Raw genomic sequence first — 19,197 nt, 5'->3', positions numbered from 1 at the left:
GACCCTCCAAAATATCCCTGTCTCATACTCATCTCCCAGTAATACATATAAATGCAAAGTACATTTGGAGTGAAAACTCTGAGTTGAAGATCTGACTCCCGAACTGTTGATTTATCAGCCATGCAACATTGGACCTCCTGGTTGTCAACCACAATGAAAAGAGCCTACACCGTTGATTGTCAACAACTCATCTAATTCAACATTCTCTAGGCAGTGGTAGGGAACTATCTACAAAGATAATTCTTTTCATGTTGGGACAATTCTGACTGTTAACACGTTCTTACTTATGCAAAGCCAAAATATGCTTCCCTACAATTTCTACCCACTTATCTGAGTTTTTATACAATCCAAGTATAATAAAAGCTTCTCATGTCATTGAAAACAGATATTCTTCTCCCACCATCTGCTTCTCACTCGGTTCCCTCTACCACTCATCTGGCCAATCGCCCTATTTACTTGACTCAGAACACAGAACAAGTTGACAACATCCCTATTGAGAAGTAGGTGTCAAACTGAATTAAAAGCTAGAGAAACAATCTGACAAGTGCTGAGTGAAGAACACCACCACTTATTTTGTTCCAGGTAATGTGCTTCTTTTAACACAGCCTGAAATAGCATTACCTTTTGGGCTATGACATCACACTGCCACTGCCACAGTACCCCTTCTTTTACTCATGTCTTATACCCTGTCCTTGTGAAGTTTAATTTAGAACCAAAGTCAGAATTTTACTTTCATTTCGGTAAAATTCACTTTTATTAGATTTGAGCTATTGGTGCCACATGCTGAAATTTCCTTGGATCCTCAGTGTATCCTAAAAATAGTTGCCACTTGCCCACATTTTCATCCAAGCCATTGATAAGGATATAATGATCATCACATGATGAAGAAAACAGTCCTGGAGTAGACTACTAGGACGGCCCTCTCTATGGATAGGAACCTGTGAGATTTGTGTCTTCTGGGTATTAAAACATCGGATCCCAGATTACCCCATCCTGGCCACTCTCTGGACTCCACTTTTCTCAGCTCACTCACACTGCTGCCCCTGCAACGATTTCCACTGTTAAGATCACCCAGGACGTATGGAACTTCGAGAGAAACCACTGTTGAAAATACCAAAAATATAAATAAAGCTAAGAAAGAAGGAGAAGAGTTCACACCCAAAGAAATGTGGTGTACTGGAAACAATGTGGGAATTGGAGTAAGAATGATCTAGGATTGAATCCTGGTTCTGCAACTTACTCGCTGGGTAATCTTGTGCACCCTATCACTATCAATTTCCTAATCTCAAAATTAAGGATAATAATAATGCCCTCACAGGGTTGTTCTGAGGCTTAGAAGAAGTACGTGCAAAATCTTAGCACACTCTTGGCACATAATAAGCCTGCAATACAGATGACTACTTTGTTACAGCCTGGTAAGAGACAGACAATAACAGTAACTCCCGGCACAAAAAGACAGTTAAACCCAGGAAGAAAAGAGCAGAAAATGAAGACCTGTGTTCTTTGGATGTTAACTAATGTGCCAAAAAGGGGGGGGAAATGATGGCCTCATAAGGTTAGAAATTAGGGCACTAAAGAGAGTTTTTAAAACTCAGGCATATTTCTCCCTTGTTGGCTCTAAACAAGATCACCTCCCCCCAGCACCCCACCCTTGCACTTCTTTGATCATGTCTCAGGAACTGTTAAAAAGGCCCAAGAACACAAAAAATGATTCAGACTCAGTCAATACCAGTGTGATAAGTGGCACAAAATTGGGAAGTTGGGGGCTGCTGCAGACACCAAAATGAATAACTAAAGTATCACCAGTGTTACATCAGAGATAAATACAGAGTATGTGAGGGAACAGCTATCCATCTGGAGATGTAAAGTAAGGCTTTCTGAAGGAGGTGGTGATTCTGGAAGGGCTTAAAGGATGAAGAGAACCTAAGGTTGAGGGACTCCCCAGGTAGTAAGGACAGCATGTAGAGAATATGAGCAGTGGCGGACCATTAAAAGATCATGCAAGGAATGTGGATCAGTCTAGAGGGACTTCGCCACAAAATACAGGTGATAAGAGAAGCAGCTAAAAAGATACAAATTCATTCCTAGTGTGAAGGGCTCATATGTCAAGTAAACAAGTTTGGAATGCTCCAGGCAAGCAAGAGCCACCAGAGGAATGATATGATACGAGTAAAAGACGAATCAGGCAGGCTCACATCCGAGGGGCTGGTAATGACACTTTTTACTACTGTCCAGTGGAAAGATGGTGAGGTCTAGAGCCAAAATTGCTGCACTAGGGATAGAGAACAGGCCTGCATATTAAGAATACAAATGTAGGTAGAAGTGACATGTCATGACATGAATATGAGGGCTAAAGAGAGGGAGAAATGGAAAATGACTTTGTGGGGCATTAGACATTCAGTGGATGGAGGTGTCAATAACCAGTACGTAGACCTCTGGAGGATGGGATATTTTGGCATAAGGCCTGATAATGAGCTCTGTTTTGAAGAGTATGGACTGAGGTAACTAGGGGGCAGCCACATGGACACGTACTTTATTCAACATACTGTCTGAAAATTAAGAGAAAGGCCAAAGATAGGCATCTCCTGTATATTTATGAGGTCAGTGAGAAAACCCAACGTTCAACCCACAGGAAGAGTACATAGAACATGTGTCTGATACCCCAATGTAATAGCCTTGAAAACAAGACATGATTCTTGCCCAGTAAGTTCATGCCAGCTCAGAGTGATCACTGCTTCTAATTCAAGAGCCCACTTTCTTGTTCTCCTTTGAAAAATCAAAATTAAATTTGCTGATCCTCTCTGTATTCAGTATACTTTCTAGAAGATCAGCATTCATCATGGCAAGTTCTCTCAGAATTCAGAGATGGAACTCATAGATAAAAAGGGATATGCATATAGGTGCTTGTGATGCTTGCTTAAATATAAATTGAATTTAAGTTTTTCAAAACTGTTTGTTCTACTCCTCTAGAGCCAAGGATAAGAAGTACACGCATCCATAGGTATTTATCCACCAGCCACCGTTCAAAGTGGGGTAACAACAACAACAGCAAAAACCTAGAAGGTGTGGACCTTGCACAACAAAGAACCTATGCTAGCCAAAGTGTATCCTCCATAATCTCCAGTATACATGGGAATGATGTAAACCTCAATTGGAACTTGGTCAAACAAGTACAGATGAGTACGTGAGCAAGTTGCGAAGCAAACACGTCGCTAGAGAAATAGAGGTGGAGGTATGGGTGGATCTGGGTTTGGTTAAGGAATGAATCAGGCCATCCCACAGAAGATGGCCCCTCCCTGGATGGACCTGCTATAAAAAGGCCATTATCCCAGACTTCAGCACCCAGCAAGCTCCTTCAGGCTACATTCTACTTGCTCTTCTGGTGAAGGAAGGAAGTAAGTAAGAGGGAATACCTCTAACTTGTCTACTTGCTCTTAAGCAAGGTGGAGATCTGGATGTATGTGTGGTCTGAGGTCAAAAGTTCTGGATGTATGGGGTTCTTTATTTTTGGTGGCAATGTTCCTAAAAGTTTATTTTGACATAGAAGGAAAATGAGGGCATAACGTTGCTTTCCACGAGGCTACTCTCTTCATATTGCTGGATTATCTATTTATCCATGCACTGAACAAATATAAATTAACTGCCTTCTATCTGCCAAGTGCTTCTCTGCTCTTGGTTGATTATGTGGCAATGAACAACATAAACTCCCTACTCTCAAGAGCTTACATTTAGTAGGGGGAGACATTCAGTAAACAATAAATGAATAAGAATTTCAAACAGTGATAAGAACAGTGAAGAAAATAAGTGATATACTAAAGTAATAGGAGGACAGTTCTTTAGATTGGAGGGCTAGAAAAGGCCTCTGGGGAGATATCTTTTGAGCAGAGATCTTAATGACAGAAAAAACTAGTCAAGGTAAATGAGAGGATTCTAAAACAGGAGCAAACTTGCTTCAAAGGACAAAAAGAAGCTAGTGTGCCTAGGGCATGTTTAATAAGAGGAACAGTGGTATATGGTGGTTACAGAGCTACACAGGGGTAGACCATGTAAAGAGGGGCATAGTAGAGTTTGGACATTATTTTAAGTATATGAGAAGCCATTGGAGAGTATTAAACAGGAGGAGTAAAAAGATCATTCTGAGCTGCTATGTGGAAAACAGGATAACAGGCAATGGTGGGAGCAGGGAGAGGAACTGCAGTGTAGATGAGAGATGATGGGGTAATAGAAACAGTGAGAAATAATTCTTTGCTAAAGCCAAAATCTAGAAGTTATGCATGCCTCCCATCTCTCCTTTATACCACGGTTACTCATTACCGTGACCAGCCAACTCTGACTATAAGACATGCCAACTCATCTTAGTCCCTGTCCACCACTACCATCCTAGTCTAGGCTATCTTTCACTCCCATCTCTGACTATTATATGAAATGCCACAGTTTATTCATTTTTTATCAATAGATATTTGGGTTCTTTCCATTTGGGAAGGTAGTATAAATAATGGGGCTATGAACATTTTTGTACATGATTTTTGGTTACAAATGTGTATATATTTCTATTGGGAATATTCCTAGGAGGAAATTACTGATGTTAGGTATTACCAAACAATTTTTGAAAGTACTTCTGCCAGTTTATGCTCCTTCTAGCAGTGTATGAAAGTGTCAGTTTCTCCATATCCTCACCAATATTTGGAATTAGGATTCTTTTTCCCTTTTGTCTTTTTTATCATTTTGGTGGGGGTACTATGGTCGCACACTGTAATTTTAAATTGTATTTCCCTGATGATTAACAAGGTTGAGAACTTTTTTGTGTTTATTAGCCATATGGATATCCTGTTTTGTAAAGCTCCTCTGCTGTCACCTTTTTTTCTATTGGGTTGTCTGTATTTTTCACATTGATTTATACGAGTTATTTTTATATTCAGCATAGAGCCCTTTATTGCTTAAATGTGTCGCATATATCCTCCCACTCAATGGCTTTCCTTCCCTCCTTTAACAGAGTCTTTGAATAAACAGATATTCCTATTTTAATGCAGTCCATTTTATCAATCTTTTTCTTTATCATTAATACTTTTTGAGTTCTATTCACAAAGTATTTCTCTACCCCAAGTTCTTGATGACATTCTCCTATATTGTCTTCTTTTATCTTTCACATGTAAAAACCACCTGGGAACAAATTTATTTTTCCATAAGGGAATTCAATAAACTCAGCACCATTTATTCAAAAGACTATCCTTTCCCTACAGACCTGCACCACCACCTTTATCATAAATCAAATATCCATAGTGATATAGGTTTGATTTTGGACTCTTATCTTTTATTGATCTATTTGTGTAGCCAATGCCAGGCTGTCTTCCTTTACATACTTTATCATGTGTGGTATGTTCTCAAACCTTCTCTTCTTCAAGGTTATCTTGGCTTATCTTGTCCCTCCACATTTTAATATAAATTTTAGACATCACCTTATCAATCCTTACTTTAAAAAATTCACAAATTCTGAATGGAATTTTATTGCATGTAAATATGAATTTGGGGAGACGACATTTTAATATTGACACTTTCAACCCATGAACAAGACATATTCTTACATTTATCTAAATCTTCTTTAATCTCAATAACATTTGTAACTTTCTGAGTACATATCTTTCATATTTCTCATTAGATTTATTCCTAGGAATTTCCTGAGTTTTTCATACTTTTGTAAATAGTATCATTTTTAATTTCATTTTCTAATATTTTATTGATTTTGTATAAAAGCACAATTGCTTTTGTATATTTATCTTATATCCAGGAACTTTGTTAATTTTATTTATTCTAATAGATTAGCTGTACATTTTTTTTAATTTTCCACATATAAAAATCACATCATTCTCTGAGTAATGACAGTTTTGTTACTTCCTTTCCAATTATCTGTTTTTAATCCTTTATCTTAACTATTGCTCTGGCTTCAATGCAGTGTCAAATAGGATATTAACAGGTGTACTGATCTCACCCTCAAACTCAGAGAGAAAAGCTTTCAGCATTTAACCATTAAATATGACGTTTGCTATAGCATCTTCTTAGATATAATTGATGTTTTATTTATAAATAAGAATTATGTTGGATTTTATCAAATGGTTTTTTGCATCTATTGAGAGGTTCATAAAAATTTCCCCCATTATTCTATCACAATATGAATAATTGATCAGCTCTCAAATGTTAAACCAAACTTTAATTTTTAGATTAAAACTTAGGTATGGTGTATATTCTTTTTATATAACACTGGATTCAGTTTACTATTATTTTCTTTCAGATTTTTTCATCTATGTTTATGAAAGAAATTGTCCTGAAAAATTTGTTTCTTGTAATATCCTTAGGTTATGGGTACTAACGTTATACCAGACTCATAAAATGTGTTTCCCCTTTCTCATTTCTCTGAAATAATCTGTGTGATGTTAGTGTCATTTATTACATACTTAAGTAAAATTCACTAGTAAAGTCATCTAACCTGCAGTCCTGCCCTTCCCTCACCAGAACTGTATTCACTTAAGATTCAATTTCTTTAATAAATGTAGAACTATTTAAGTTTTCTATTTCTTGTTGATTCCATTTTGGTAAGAAGTGATTTTCTGGAAATATATCCATTTCATTTAAATTTGCAAATTTTTTCATGTAAAGTTCTTTTATAATTTGCACTTACCTTTCTAATGTCTGTAAAATCTATAGCAATGTCCCCTTTTACTTTCCTTATGTTGATTACTTGATTACTCTTTTCTTGAATAACCTTTCAGGGTTTCTCAATTTTATTAGATTTTTGCAAAAATCTTGGCTTTGTTGATTCTCTACATTTGTTTTCTATTCCACTAATGTCAGTTCTTACCTTTATTATTTCCTTCATTATACTTTCTTTGAGCTGAATTGGAGGGTTTTTTTTCAAACTTCTTAAGATATATGCTTAAGTTATTGATTCTTCAGTCTTTTGTTTTCTTTTTTAATATATGAATTTAAGCTATACATTCCTCATTAGTCATGGAATTAATGTATTCCATAAGTTTTGCTATTTCATATTTTTCTCATTTTCATTTAGCTCAGCCTATTTTCTAATTTCCACTGTAATTTATTCTATAACACATTTCTTATTTATAAGCTATTTATTACTTTCCAAATATTTGGGGATTTTTCTAGGTGTGTTTCTATTATTGAATTCTAGCTTCATTTCACCATGGTAGAAAACAAATTCTGTATGATTTCAATCCTTTAAAATTTGTTGAAACTTGCTTTATAACCCAGCATATAGTAAAACTTAAATGTTTCATGTTCATTTCAAAAGGATGTGTATTCTGGAGTTCTTAGGTGTAGTGTTCAACATATGTTAGTTGATGTTTTTATTCAGGATTTTGTGGAATTTTTTATTTCCTTACAATCTGTTTGCCTACTTGTTCTATCAGTTGCTGAGAGAGGTGTGTAATCCATTATGATTATAGATTTGTCTATTTTGCCTCATAATTCTGTCAATTCTTATTTTATGTATTTTCAGGCTATGTTATTAGGTATATATCAATTTTGATTTTTTATATCTTCCTGGTAAATTTATCTTTTATTATTATGAGATATTCTTCAAATAATTCTTTTTGTTTTAAAGTGTACTGAATAGAAATTAATATAGCAAAATAGCTTTCTCTTAGTTTTTGAATAATATATCATTTTTCCTCCTTTTACTTTCAACCATTTTTATCATATTTAATGTGTGTTTCTTATAAACAGCACATAGTTGTTTTCTGCAATATAAGCTGACAATCATTTTTAAATTACAGTAGTTAGCTCACTTATATTCAGTGCATTATTGTTTTAAATCTACCATGCTACTAGTTTTCTATTTTCCCATTTTTTTATTTCTTTTTCTCTTCTTGACTTTTTTGAATGAATTAAATATATGTCAGTTAATTTTCCTCATGCTAGTTTATTAATTTTACATTCTTTTACTATTCTTTTCATGCTTACCCTAGAGAGATTACAGTATGTAGCCTTGACTTATTAGAGTATATTGTAAAACATATTTTAACCAGCGCCCAAAAAGTTCAAGTATTTTATAATACTTGAGCTCCATTTGCTCCTTCCAGCATTATCTAGTGTGTCATACATTTTAATTCTATCTTATATTCTGAAAGATATCATTATTGTTATTATTTTTATGCAATCAATGTCCATTTAGATTTTCCCCACACATTTACTCTTTTGATTATTCTTCATTCTTTCCCACTTCCCTGTGCTTGTAACTAGCATCATCTTTTAATATTTACTTTACAACAGATCTGTATGCTTGAAAAAGAAAAGCTTTCTTTTTCATAAATACTCTCACTGGGTATAGAATTCTAGGATAGAACTTATTTTCCTACAGGAAGATGAAGAAAACATTTCATTGTTTTCTGGCTTCTATTGTTTCTTTTGAAAATTCATCTGTCAGACTTACTGCTAGATGATCCTCTGAGGGACTATAAATAGAGAAAAGAAGCTAAGGAGTAAATTGCAAGGAACATCAGCATCGGGGCTGGAAGAGGAGACTAAGAGAAAGTGGGTAGAGAGGTTAAAGGAGAAATGAGAAAGTGTCTACTCTTTGAAGAAGGATGTAGCAATAGCATTAAATGATGCTGATATGTCAAACAATATGTGATATGAAAATGGACAGTTGGGTTCAGTAAGGTGAAGGGTATTTTTTATCTTCATGAGAGTTTCAGTGAATTTTTGATAGAAAAAAGATAATTTGAGCAAAAAAAAAAAAACTAGGAAGTGAAGAAAGAAAACGTAGCATCTTTTCTGAATGGTTTTGCTATAAAAGAGAAAAGATAAATCAGGTGGTGCCTAAAGGAATATGTGGGACAGGGTAAGAGGATGTTCGATAAGAGACCTTTCAGCATGAATATATGCTGAAGGGAATGATCCAATAGAAAAAGATAAACTGACAATGCATGAAAGTGCACAACTGAAAAAGCTGTGTTTGAATAGGCAAGAGAGAGTGAGGTCCCATGTCAAAATAAAGGAGAACCACAGACAGTTTATCCACCATAACAGCAGTGAAGGTTAAGGTATATGGATTCAAATGCAGTAGGTTGGGTAATCAGATACTGGGGAAAATGAGGAAATTATTTTCCTATGGATACCAAGTTCTCAGCGAAATAAAAACCAAGGACATACCCAGATATAAAGGAAGAAGCTCTTGGAGCTTTTCCAGTGTGTACAAGTGGGTCAAGGGATAGAGGGAGTATGCAAGGAGCAATGAGAAAGATTAACCACAATGTCAATCAAGGAAAACAGGAAAGTGAGTACATAAAGCAGTAAACAGACAGTGAGGTCAAAGAATTATTGAAGTCACAGTACAAGAAATCAGAGTGTGAAAAATTCTCAAGACTGAGATTTTAGAGATATTGTAATTACAATTAAGTTCAAGGTCTGATACCACCATAAATAACAATGAATGAAAAAATCTAAAATCTTAGGTATGGTTTTTGCAAGACACATAACTTTATTATTATAATTCAATGTTTATAGTCTGTCTTTTAACCAGCAACCCTATTTCCTTTATATGTACTGTATTAATGATAAAATTATATGTAATTCTACTCTTTTATTTTTTTCTACTCTTTTATTTTATACTTTCTGTTTACCCTGCCTTTTCTATGCTTTATTCGTCTTTCACAGCCTATTCAATTGATTGTGTTTTTCATTCCACTTTTGCCTCTAATGGTTAAAAAGTTATAAAATCTACTCTGTTAATGGTTCCCATAAACTCATAAAAATACATGCTTAATCATGTCAACAATTAATCAACACCTACTTCCTCTTACCAAACAATGCAAAAATTCATAAATGCCTTAGCTCTGACTACTACAGACATGAATTTCACAATACTATTTCCTATAGTATTTTAGTTTCTGTCTGGTTTTACATAATGCTTTTATAAAATAATTACTATTTTATAATAAAATTTACATAATGTTTTTGTAGAGTAAATGCTTGTTTAGATTGGCTGATAATGCTTGGTAGCTTCTTTGCATCCTCAGTGGGACATTGACATTCCTTTTAAGCTATTCCTTAAGTGGCAAAGTGAAAGCCAATCGAAAAAACATTTTTGTAATATTGAAAATTAATTAAAGTCATGCTATCCAATTAAAAATGCTGCAAACTTCATGAATTCTTTAGGGGAAACAAGATAAACTGAGTGAATGTTCACTGAATGCTTGGCCATTTGACAAACTGGCTTACAAAAAATTGTCTCTAAACAAGCTGATCATGTATCAAATCAGCTTCTCAACAACTGATCTTCAGCAACTTGGTACAAGCAAATTTTCTGGTGGCTGATGGTAACCCTTTCTAAAATCATGATATGTGCACTGGGAAGATCATCAGGAGGAAGGGTCTTAACTAGAGCATACTGAGGTCTGTAACACTATCTAACAATGGCTGTGATGGTATTCAAAGATGAAAAAATTGGCAGTTTTAGTAATTCTGTCAAACGCCATACTGATTTTCAAATACTGACGGTAGAGAGAAGCTCTTTCTCGGTTTGTTGGCTTCTTTGTTTTTTATTTTTAAATCTGGACAACTAAACGGGAGATATAGGTTTAAAAGAGAAAATTCACTATAAAAACTGTTAAAACCTAGAAAAAGAAAAAAATGCAAGAAAATTACATTCTAATTTCATCTTTTCAGGTTCACACATATTTGCTAAAGAGGGATACTCTTCTAGAAAACATGGTTGCCATATTCGACTCACAATCAAGCACTACACAAAGACATGGGCACCGCCATGAGCAATTAGGAGATGTCACCAAACCCTCTGGAACTCAACATGGACAAACCTCAACTGCATTCGGAAGTGGCAGACACAGGGAATCCAGTGTTGGTCAGGACAGTGACAGCGAAGGACATTCCGAAGATTCCAGCAGACAATCTGTGACCACCCATGGAAGATCTGGGACCAGCTCAAGGAACCAACCTGGGTCTTCCCAGGGCCAGGCAGGCGGCAGTTCTGGTCACTCAGGGGCACATCAGGGGCGCACAGACACACGTAGGCAGAGAGAATCTGTGCACGCAGACTCAGGAGCCAGCACTAGCCACACACAGGGGCGCCACCATGAGCAAGCAAGAGAGGGCTCCAGATACTCCAGAACTGGACACGGACAAACCTCAACTGCATCCGGAAGTGGCAGACACAGGGAATCCAGTATTGGTCAGGACAGTGACAGCGAAGGACATTCCGAAGATTCCAGCAGACAATCTGTGACCACCCATGGAAGGTCTGGGTCCAGCTCAAGGAACCAATATGGGTCTGCCCATGTCCAAGCAGGAGGCAGTTCTGGTCACTCGGGGTCGCATCAAGGGCGCACAGACACACGTAGGCAGAGAGAATCTGTGCACGCAGACTCAGGATCCAGCACTAGCCACACACAGGGGCGCCACCATGAGCAAGCAAGAGAGGGCTACAGACACTCCAGAACTGGACACGGACAAACCTCAACTGCATCCGGAAGTGGCAGACACAGGGAATCCAGTGTTGGCCAGGCCAGTGATAGCGAGGGACAGTCAGGAGATTCAGGGAGACAGTCTGTGACCTCTCATGGAAGGTCAGGGTCCAACTCAAGGAACCAACATGGGTCTTCCCAGGGCCAGGCAGGAGGCAGTTCTGGTCACTCAGGGGCACATCAGGGACACACAGACACACGTAGGCAGAGAGAATCTGTGCACGCAGACTCAGGAGCAAGCACGGGCCACAGACAGGGACACCACCACGAGCAAGCAAGAGAGGGCTCCAGACACTCCGGAACTGGACATGGACAAAGCTCAGCTGCATCCAGAAGTGGCAGACACAGGGAATCCAGTGTTGGTCAGGCCAGTGACAGCGAGGGACATTCCGAAGATTCTGGGAGACATTCTGGGACCACTCATGGAAGGTCTGCATCCAGCTCAAGGAACCAATATGGGTCTGCCCATGTCCAGGCAGGAGGAAGTTCTGGTCACTCAGGGTCACAACAAGGGCGCACAGACACACGTAGGCAGAGAGAATCTGTGCATGCAGACTCAGGATCCAGCACTAGCCACACACAGGGGCGCCACCATGAGCAAGCCAGAGAGGGCTCCAGACACTCCGGAACTGGACACGGACAAACCTCAGGACACGGACAAACCTCAACTGCATCTGGAAGTGGCAGGCACAGGGAATCCAGTGTTGGTCAGGACAGTGACAGTGAAGGACATTCCGAAGATTCCAGCAGACAATCTGTGACCACTCATGGAAGGTCTGGGTCCAGCTCAAGGAACCAATATGGGTCTGCCCAGGGCCAGGCAGGAGGCAGTTCTGGTCACTCAGGGTCACATCAGGGACGCACAGACACACGTAGGCAGAGAGAATCTGTGCACGCAGACTCAGGAGCCAGCACTAGCCACACACAGGGGCGCCACCATGAGCAAGCAAGAGACGGCTCTAGACACTCTGGAACTGGACACGGACAAACCTCAACTGCATCCAGAAGTGGCAGACACAGGGAATCCAGTGTTGGCCTGGCCAGTGACAGCGAAGGACATTCCGAAGATTCCAGCAGACAATCTGTGACCACCCATGGAAGGTCTGGGTCCAGCTCAAGGAACCAATATGGGTCTGCCCACGGCCAGGCAGGAGGCAGTTCTGGTCACTCAGGGTCGCAACAAGGGCGCACAGACACACGTAGGCAGAGAGAATCTGTGCACGCAGACTCAGGATCCAGCACTAGCCGCAGACAGGGGCGCCACCATGAGCAATCAAGAGACGGCTCTAGACACTCTGGAACTGGACACGGACAAACCTCAACTGCATCCAGAAGTGGCAGACACAGGGAATCCAGTGTTGGCCTGGCCAGTGATAGCGAAGGACATTCCAAAGATTCCAGCAGACAATCTGTGACCACCCATGGAAGGTCTGGGTCCAGCTCAAGGAACCAATATGGGTCTGCCCAGGGCCAGGCAGGAGGCAGTTCTGGTCACTCAGGGTCACAACAAGGGCGCACAGACACACGTAGGCAGAGAGAATCTGTGCATGCAGACTCAGGAGCCAGCACTAGCCACACACAGGGGCGCCACCATGAGCAAGCAAGAGACGGCTCTAGACACTCCAGAACTGGACACGGACAAACCTCAACTGCATCCAGAAGTGGCAGAAACAGGGAATCCAGTGTTGGCCAGTCCAGTGATAGCGAGGGACAGTCAGGAGATTCAGGGAGACAGTCTGTGACCTCTCATGGAAGGTCTGCATCCAGCTCAAGGAACCAATATGGGTCTGCCCAGGGCCAGGCAGGAGGCAGTTCTGGTCACTCAGGGGCACATCAGGGACACACAGACACACGTAGGCAGAGAGAATCTGTGCACGCAGACTCAGGAGCCAGCACTAGCCACACACAGGGGCGCCACCATGAGCAAGCAAGAGAGGGCTCCAGACACTCCGGAACTGGACACGGACAAACCTCAACTGCATCTGGAAGTGGCAGACACAGGGAATCCAGTGTTGGTCAGGCCAGTGACAGCGAAGGACATTCCGAAGATTCCAGCAGACAATCTGTGACCACCCATGGAAGGTCTGCATCCAGCTCAAGGAACCAATATGGGTCTGCCCACGGCCAGGCAGGAGGCAGTTCTGGTCACTCAGGGTCGCATCAAGGGCGCACAGACACACGTAGGCAGAGAGAATCTGTGCACGCAGACTCAGGATCCAGCACTAGCCACAGACAGGGGCGCCACCATGAGCAAGCAAGAGAGGGCTCCAGACACTCCAGAACTGGACACGGACAAACCTCAGGACACGGACAAACCTCAACTGCATCTGGAAGTGGCAGGCACAGGGAATCCAGTGTTGGTCAGGACAGTGACAGTGAAGGACATTCCGAAGATTCCAGCAGACAATCTGTGACCACCCATGGAAGGTCTGGGTCCAGCTCAAGGAACCAATATGGGTCTGCCCACGGCCAGGCAGGAGGCAGTTCTGGTCACTCAGGGTCGCAACAAGGGCGCACAGACACACGTAGGCAGAGAGAATCTGTGCACGCAGACTCAGGATCCAGCACTAGCCGCAGACAGGGGCGCCACCATGAGCAATCAAGAGACGGCTCTAGACACTCTGGAACTGGACACGGACAAACCTCAACTGCATCCAGAAGTGGCAGACACAGGGAATCCAGTGTTGGCCTGGCCAATGACAGCGAAGGACATTCCGAAGATTCCAGCAGACAATCTGTGACCACCCATGGAAGGTCTGGGTCCAGCTCAAGGAACCAATATGGGTCTGCCCACGGCCAGGCAGGAGGCAGTTCTGGTCACTCAGGGTCGCAACAAGGGCGCACAGACACACGTAGGCAGAGAGAATCTGTGCACGCAGACTCAGGATCCAGCACTAGCCGCAGACAGGGGCGCCACCATGAGCAATCAAGAGACGGCTCTAGACACTCTGGAACTGGACACGGACAAACCTCAACTGCATCCAGAAGTGGCAGACACAGGGAATCCAGTGTTGGCCTGGCCAGTGATAGCGAAGGACATTCCAAAGATTCTAGCAGACAATCTGTGACCACCCATGGAAGGTCTGGGTCCAGCTCAAGGAACCAATATGGGTCTGCCCAGGGCCAGGCAGGAGGCAGTTCTGGTCACTCAGGGTCACAACAAGGGCGCACAGACACACGTAGGCAGAGAGAATCTGTGCATGCAGACTCAGGAGCCAGCACTAGCCACACACAGGGGCGCCACCATGAGCAAGCAAGAGACGGCTCTAGACACTCCAGAACTGGACACGGACAAACCTCAACTGCATCCAGAAGTGGCAGAAACAGGGAATCCAGTGTTGGCCAGTCCAGTGATAGCGAGGGACAGTCAGGAGATTCAGGGAGACAGTCTGTGACCTCTCATGGAAGGTCTGCATCCAGCTCAAGGAACCAATATGGGTCTGCCCAGGGCCAGGCAGGAGGCAGTTCTGGTCACTCAGGGTCACATCAGGGACACACAGACACACGTAGGCAGAGAGAATCTGTGCACGCAGACTCAGGATCCAGCACTAGCCACACACAGGGGCGCCACCATGAGCAAGCAAGAGAGGGCTCCAGACACTCCGGAACTGGACACGGACAAACCTCAACTGCATCTGGAAGTGGCAGGCACAGGGAATCCAGTGTTGGTCAGGACAGTGACAGTGAAGGACATTCCGAAGATTCCAGCAGACAATCTGTGACCACCCATGGAAGGTCTGGGTCCAGTTTAAGGAACCATCTGCACATTTAAGTCAAGGCAGGAGACATGGGTGCTATTGAAGTGCAGATTTTGAGTATGGGCAGTCATGGTTTTTCCATTCTTAGGATAGAATTGTCAGTCATTATTCTAGCTATATAGTGTTCAGGAAGAGATCTGATTACCAGAAGAATAACAGGCTATAATATAAACCCTGGAAAATATGGCCATTCAAATTATATTTCTAAGCAGCCTAAATTTGGACATCATAAGATATTTGTATTATGAATCAGAAACTAATATTCTAAAAAGTAATTATCCCAGAGAATCAGAATGACACTTATATAACTTTTAGTGAAGAAAATTTTCATTATACTTTCAGGGCGGCTATCTTTTCTTATCATTTGTTTAAAATTAGTTATACTATTTCTTTGATTGGTGATAGGTTTTTTTTTTTATATATAGGAACTTTGAGCTTTATAGTTAGGAAATGGTTAATGGGAGAAATCAATATCATGGAGTGCTAAATTTGCAAAACCATGAATATTTGAGGCGTTTGGGTTTAAGGTAAGGATTTTTCTTTTGAGGGGTTAAATTGCAGAACCTCTAGAGTGGTACCTTAATATCTGTCAAAAATATCAAAGAAACCTAAAATGTAAAATCACAGTTTTGTAGACTAAAGCTGCTGTATTAATATTAGGGCTCAGCACATGTGCCTCTATTATCCTTCTATTGGGACTCTGTATTATTCTGTATTCGTTAATCACCTTGGGCACATAGCATCCAAAAAGTGACCTGCATGAAAATTGAAAATAAACAATTGATCATATATCATACTGTGTCTCTTCCATGCTTATTTCTCATAGACCCTAAAAGATTTATCTCCCCATGGTAAGAATGACGTATTTCCTCTCACTGAAAACTATATGTCCAAATGGCAGATGTACACCACGCAAAAGAAATAAGGTGTCCAAAGAGGAAAGAATTTAATCAAATCCTATATTTTTCTCCAACACAGTTGTTGTTCCACGGAGTCACCAACAGGATGAAGAAAAGGCTTATTAGCTCAGTCATAGATAGCATCATTATTATCAAAACATCAACCCAAGTGGCTATTAGCCAAGTCAAACCAAGATCAGGAAACAGAATACTGACCATAGGTCCTTCTTACAAAGATACAAAGAAATATTTCCAATGGAAACTAATGAAAGCAGTGAAACTGTGCTGAAATTTCTTGACAATGGAAAAGCAATAAAGAAAATGCCCTCCTATCCTGGAAAGAAAACATACACTTCTTATGATTTAGGCAGGAGATAAGGAAGAGTAGTAAAAATGTGAACAAGTTTCTACCATTAGAAAGAATATCCCTCTGTGAGAATCATACCCAAGTTTTCCTTCTGCATGATATCAGACCAGAAGGAATATTAGACAAATATCTAATCCAATGTTCACATTTTGCAGATGAATCTATCACAAAAATAATCCATACCAAATACCAGTTAGATCTCAAACTCCCAACTCTGAGTAAGTTAGATCTCAAGTCCCCAACCATTTATAAAAGCTGCCTTAACTAAGCAACTAACATGCAGCTCAATATCAAAAAAACAACGTATTCCAAAAATGGGCAGAAGACCTACAAATAGACATTTCTCCACAGAAGATCTACAGAGGGCCAACAAGCACATGAAAAGATGCTCAATATCACTAACCATTAGGGAAATGCAAATCAAAGTCACAATGAGGTATCACCTCACACTGGTTAGAATGGCCATCATGAAAATATCTAGAAACAGTAAATTCTGGAGAGGGTGCAGAGAAAAGGGAACCCTCCTGCCCTGTTGGTGGGAATGTAAATTGGTAGAGCCACTATGGAAAACAATATGGAGGTTCCTTTAAAAATTAAAAATAGAGTTACCATATGACCTAGCAATCCCACTCCTGGGCATATACCCTGAGAAAACCATAATCCAAAAAGAAACATGTACCACAATGTTCATTGCAGCACTATTTACAATAGCCAGCACATGGAAGCAATCTAAATGCCCATCAACAGATGAATGGATAAAGAAGATGTGACACATATATACAATGGAATATTACTCAGCCATAACAAGGAATGAAATTGAGTTATTTGTGTGAGGTGGATGGACCTAGAGACTGTCATACAGAGCGAAGTAAGCCAGAAAGAGAAAAACAAATACCATATGCTAACTCATATATATATGGAACCTCAAAAAAAAAAAAGGTACTGATGAACCCAGTGACAGGACAAGAATAAAGATTCAGATGTAGAGAACAGACTTGAGGACACGGGGTGGGGGGTGGGGGAAGCTGGGATGAAGTGAGAGAGTAGCATTGACATATATACACTACCAAATGTAAAATAGATAGCTAGTGGGAAGCTGCTGCATAACACAGGGAGATCACCTCGATAATTGATGCTGACCTAGAAAGGTGGGATAGGGATGGTGGGAGGGAGGCTCAAGAGGGAAAGGATATATGTATAAATACAGCTGATTCACTTTGTTGTACAGCAGAAACTGGCACAACAGTATAAAGCAATGATACTCCAATAAAGATCTGGAAAAAAAAAAAGCTGCCTTTCTTGGACTTTTAGTTAAATATTGATAAACTAAGCTAAACTGAAATTATTTGTCAAAGTTTAAATGATCTGCCATGTACACAGGGATTGAATCAAAAGCAACAAAACAAGCTCATTTTTTGAATTAGTCTTAAAAAATGTTATGTCTATGTTTTCAGTCCATAAGCAACACCAGAGGGCACGACCCTCAACGGATATCCTGCTTCCGTGCTTGAAGTGCTGTCCTCAAATATCCCTACAAAGCTGCAAAGTCCAGACAATGCCAAATATGCATGTCTCATTGATTTCCCACAGACACAGATATGGAGAAAATGCTTCTTTCCATTTCTGTGACACATTTGCCACTTGACTCCAGTCTCAAAACCAGCTAATTGAGCTTCCACCTGAGGCCCTTCTCTAGAGGAGTTAGGACTAACTAACATGCTGAGTAATTAAAATAATGAGGGAAACAGTGCTGATGTAGCCTAACTAAAGTGGAGGTTGATAGAAGGACACTGATGGGCATTATATCAGAGATAGCCAGATACGTATACCCTACAGCTAAACTCTCAATCTTTTCTGAAAATCCTATAAACAACTGAAATTGTCTTCTTTCATATTCCTGTCTCCTCGAGTACAGAATTACCAGACGCTCCTCTTTGCTAGCTGACAGAAAATCATTTACCCAAAAAGTGCAGATAAGATTCACTGGAAACATCGCAGACTACGGTATTTCTCTGTGCTCTCCTTCCCTTACAGAACTTACCTTTGATGTTCTTCCTCACCTCAGTCAACCAACTTCCTCACATGTGAATCAAAACTTTTCATGCCAAATAACTAAATGTCTCTAAGTTTTTCTTTGACTGGGACAATCTTAAAAGGCAGACTCCATCTTCCCTTACCTTCACAAAAACTCTCTGCAAAGCATATCTATCTAAGGGAGAGAGAAAATGAGAGAGTCTGAACCATTTTAGTGGCCGTGGAATATCTGAACAATGAGGTCAACAGAATTTGGTCATCAATTAAATCTGGAGGTACAGAAGAGGAAGGAATCCAGGTTTATTTCGAGGGTTCTTACTCGGGCAACTGAATGAAGAATGAAGCCATTCAGTGAGGTAAGGAATAAGATTAGAAAAGGAAAAATAGTAAAATCAGTTTTGAACATCATGAGCTTGAGAGTCCCAAGAGACACTCAGGTCGAGCTTTCTTATGAGCAGATGGATACAAATATCTCTATTTCAAACAAGAGCTCAGACCTGAGTCATCCATATATAGGTAGTTTACTGAACTGGTTAAAAGTACAGGTTCCAGAGCCAGATGCTATCTAGGCAGAGTTTGAGCTTTATCACTAATTTGCTGTGTACCTCAGGCAACTTACACAGGATCTCTATCCCTCAGATTCCTCA

General features: G+C 40.4%; 1 protein-coding gene across 1 annotated transcript; it reads left to right on the top strand.

Annotated features, from left to right (window-relative positions):
- The first annotated feature begins 3,341 nt into the window (after positions 1-3,341).
- On the top strand, positions 3,342-16,053 carry LOC130845947 (filaggrin-like). Its single transcript, XM_057723834.1, has 2 exons — positions 3,342-3,395; positions 10,681-16,053. The coding sequence occupies exon 2, from the start codon at positions 10,723-10,725 to the stop codon at positions 15,262-15,264; it is 4,542 nt and encodes a 1,513-aa protein (XP_057579817.1). The 5' UTR covers positions 3,342-3,395; positions 10,681-10,722; the 3' UTR covers positions 15,265-16,053.
- Positions 16,054-19,197: the final 3,144 nt, after the last annotated feature.

The sequence above is a fragment of the Hippopotamus amphibius genome, chromosome 1 (assembly GCF_030028045.1).
Source record: "Hippopotamus amphibius kiboko isolate mHipAmp2 chromosome 1, mHipAmp2.hap2, whole genome shotgun sequence".
In the NCBI taxonomy this organism is placed as follows: domain Eukaryota; kingdom Metazoa; phylum Chordata; class Mammalia; order Artiodactyla; family Hippopotamidae; genus Hippopotamus; species Hippopotamus amphibius.
The sequence above is the reverse complement of the archived record's forward strand: the minus strand, read 5'-3'. Positions and strand labels throughout refer to the sequence as shown.